The 3,989-nt window shown below is 58.6% G+C and overlaps 1 protein-coding gene across 1 annotated transcript; it reads right to left on the reverse strand.

Moving 5' to 3' along the window:
• Nucleotides 1–596: 596 nt before the first annotated feature.
• LOC309578655 (sulfate transporter-like) lies at nucleotides 597–3,216 on the reverse strand (the record flags this gene model as incomplete). The annotated part of the gene is made up of 2 exons (XM_082291419.1): nucleotides 597–2,168; nucleotides 2,611–3,216. The coding sequence occupies 2 exons, from the start codon at nucleotides 3,214–3,216 to the stop codon at nucleotides 597–599; spliced, it is 2,178 nt and encodes a 725-aa protein (XP_082147545.1).
• Nucleotides 3,217–3,989: the final 773 nt, after the last annotated feature.

Here is a 3,989-nt window from a genome sequence, read left to right on the forward strand (position 1 = left end):
GCCAGGAGGGTGGGAGCACCTGGGACACGGGAGAGATGGAGAGAGACGATTCACACGAGTCTGTAGTGACACGACAAGGGGGAACGGCTCCAGAATTAAAGGGAGTAGGGTTAGATGGGATTTTGGGAAGAAATTCTTCCCTGGGAGGGTGGGCAGGCCCCGGCACAGGGTGCCCAGAGAAGCTGTGGCTGCCCCTGGATCCCTGGCAGTGTCCACGGCCAGGTTGGACACTGGGGCTTGGAGCAGCCTGGGACAGTGGCAGGGGGGTTGGAATGGGATGATGCTCACAGTGCCATGGCAGGGGGTGGGACTGGGATGAGTTTTGGGGTCCCGTCCCGAATTCCCGGCAATTCCCGGCTCACCCGCGCCCCCCAGCGCCCGCGCGGGGCAGGCGCAGAGCGCTCCCCGCTCCCCACCTTGGGACGCATCCCGAGCATCCTCCCGTGCTCAGCCCCTCCTCAAACCCCTTCCCCACCCTCCTGCCCCATCCCAGCCGCCGGCAGAGCATCCCAGCCCCTCCTGCGCGCTCTGACGGCCCAGACACCGAACCTGCTCCCCAGCCCAGCCCCGTTAGAATCCTTCCCTCGCACACAGGGCTACAAAGACACCTGGAAGTTCAGGTCTGCAGGGTCTGGGGGACCATCCTGTTTGTCCTCGCTTTCCCCTTGGTGCCAGCGCTCAGCAAACTGCACGGCATCGTGGATGCTGTGGAAGGGCAGCTGGCCCCCAGCGCTGCCTGCCTCGCCAGCCCAGCCTCCCTCCCGGAGCCGCTGGCGGATGGAGGGGTTGCAGTTGGCCAGGAGCACCTGGACACCGACCTGCTTATAGTCGTGGTGTGTCTCCTTCAGCACGGAGAGACCCACGGTGTCTATGAACTGCATGGCCCCACAGTCCAGGATTAGGGTGTGCATGTCTGTGGACGGGGGACAGGAGTCTGCTGGAGGCTGCTCTGCCCTTCTCCCGGCCTGTTTCAGGCAGCCAAACCTGGTGCCCCAAAAGCCCTTGCTGCTGCCTGTGTCCGTGTGTGCCTGGGCCCCCAGCAGGACAGGATTGACCCCGGTTTTCTGGTACAGAACAGCCTTGAAATAGTCCTTGTTGGCGTAGTAGAGGGAGGACTCGAAGCGGAAGATTTTGATGTTGGCGATGCTGCTGAGCTGTTTGTAGGTGGCCTGGTCCTCGTAGATCTCCCTGTTGCTGACCTTGCCCAGGAGCGTGGCCCGGGGTCTCTGCGTGCGGAAGATGATGCAGAGCAGGGCGAAGCAAACGCCCACGAGGAGCCCGATCTCCGTGGTGACCAGCGTGGAGCACAGCATGGTTGTCCACCACACCACCGTGTCCAGCTTGCTGAGCTGCCACATCCTGGGCGTGTCACGGAACTTCCTGAGGCCACCCCGCAGGTTGACAATGGTCACCACCCCCAGGATGGAGGTCTGGAGTGAGTAGAAGAGCGGAGAGATCCACAGCAGCACCAGCAGCAGCACCAGGGAGGTGACCAGCCCAGAGACCTGCGTCTGGCTCCCCGTGGACTCCTTCAGCAGCGTCTTGGTCAGGGCAGCAGAGCTGGCAAAGCAGTAGAAGAAGGAAGGGATGAGGTTGCACATGCCAATGGCGATCATCTCCTGGTTGGCACTGACGGCGTAGCCGTGCTTTTTGCCAAAGATTTCTGCCAGGGACACGGTCATGGCAAAGCCAATGACAGCAATGGGCAGAGCATCCACTGCCAGGCTGGGAAACAGGCTGATGTCTGGGACAGTGGGTTTCCTGAAGCCGGTGGGGATGTCCCCACACACAGCGGCCTTGTAGCGCTGCTCAAAGTCAAAGTAGTGGGAGATGAGTGTGGCTACAATGACCACCAGCAGCTCGATGGGGAATGGGGCCTTCATCCTCTCCTTGTAGCGCTCGTTGAGCTCCTTGACGGGCACAATGATGGCCAAAGCCACCAGGCTGGTGAGCAGGTCGCAGATGTTGGTGTTGTGGATGTACCTGAAAAGGTCCACCCAGGTGAGGATGAAGGAGCCCACCCCCTCGTGACGAGGGATTTTCAGGCCCAGCAGATATTTCATCTGGGAGGTGATGATGGTGAGGCTGGAGCCGGTCACGAAGCCACCCAGGAGAGGCTCTGACAGGTAGACAGCCACAAAGCCCAGCTGTAAAACCCCCAGCAGGATCTGAAAAGCAAAGCAGCCACAGCTTTAGCATGGGTGAGGAGGGCTGGAAGGGGTGGCTGGCAATTTATGTTGCTTTGCTGCCACTTTAGCAGCTCTGGCTACTCTGTGAATGTGCTGCACATTTCATGTGAGGAAGCTGTCCTCAGGAGTTAATCTGGGGTGTGGAAAACTAGAGACACCTACCTTTAACACTGGTCTGTGGCTGGGGATGCCACACAAAAGCCTACGAGGTCCCTGCTGCTGCCTCCTCACAAGCAGCCCCATCAGAGCAGCCCTGGGCATAAAACCATTGTGATGCTCTGAATTTTAGCTGTCCCAGTGGAAAAGCCTGGAACTGCTCAGCGACAGCTCGGCCCAGGCAGTGGGGACGCTGCCAGGGAGGATGGCAGGGTCCTTGAGAGAAATTCCCGGCAGGAAACAGCCCAAGAGTGAACATCTGTACCTGGTAAAGACCGACCAGAAAGCTCAAGGAAAGGGCCACGGTGATGGCGTAGCAGCTCCTGTCACAGGCCTCTGTCCCGTTGCTGGGGGAGCTGGAGTTGCCTGCCAGGGCAGCGCTGCTGTCCCCGTACCCCGCCAGCTGCAGGTGCCGCGTCACCGACTGCCCCACCATGAGGCACAGCACCCCGAAGGAGCCCACGCAGGCGTGGCGCGACGTGGCCGTGGCCGCGTAGATGATGTTGCAGAAGAAGTTGGTGTAGATGCCGTAGATGGGGTCCTGGTTGGCCAGGAGGGAGTAGGAGATGGACTGAGGGATGGCCACAATCCCCACCAGGAGCCCCGAGATGATGTCCCCGGGCAGCTGGGCCCTGAGGTTGTAGCGGGGCAGCCAGTCCAGCACCGGGAAGAGCTGGCGCAGGGCGGTGCTGAGGCTTTGGGGGCTGCACGTGCAGGCCGCTCTGGCTTTCTCCACGATGAACTCTTTGGCGCTGAAGCCCCTGGGCTCGTATTCCTCCAAGGTGATAAAAGTGGCAGGAGGCTCCTGCGGCTGGAAGGAGCCCGGGGTGTCTTTGCTCAGTGCTGGCTCCTGGCTGGACGCGTCCTCCATGGCCCCAGGGCAGCTGTGGCAGGCAGGCATGAAGGGCTGCAGGCTGAGCACAAGGGGCTCTGCTTAGCTCATAAATCAGTCAAGGGAAATAACCTCAGACAAATCAAACAAAGGCATTTTCCCAAGGTGGATTCATTTGTTGTCACTTATGGACCTGATTAACCACAGCCCCCTATCAGGGGCAGAGCTACAGAGACCCCCGTCCTCCTTCCCCATCCTTCTTGTTTTGAAACAGGAACTCCATTGAATTTCAGTGAAATTTCACTGACTTTCACTGAAACTAAAACTCCTTCAAGAACTCTGACTGCCTTCAAGACACTGCTACTTAGGCAAAAACTTTCTTCGGAAATGTCGAGATATTCCAAGGGATACTTTAGGAATCAACATGTGGGTAAGGGAGATGATTTGCAAATTCATTTTTCCTTCAACGACACGATTTTAAATTGCATTAGTGGCTTGCATCAAACGGGGCTCCCATCTGCAGAATGAAACCATCCTGCTTTCTCAGGCTGCTTAGGTGACAGAGACACCTTCCAGAGCTACCCCAAGTTTTTCAGTCAAAGTGCAGCTGCAACAAAACACCTTTTCGTGACAACTGAACAAGAGACACAGAGAGAAACGCCCCTGAGGGGAGACCCAGAGGGGCTGCGGTTTGGAGCTGAACTGGGATGAGGAGAAATCCCATTCCCCTGCCCTGCACACATCACCACATCTTACCTCTGGCTGCAAACTGGGTGTTTCCTCACCACCTGGAGCTTCTCCCCTGGGGACAG

Source organism: Coloeus monedula, assembly GCF_965178545.1.
Source record: "Coloeus monedula genome assembly, chromosome: 15".
Lineage (NCBI taxonomy): Eukaryota > Metazoa > Chordata > Aves > Passeriformes > Corvidae > Coloeus > Coloeus monedula.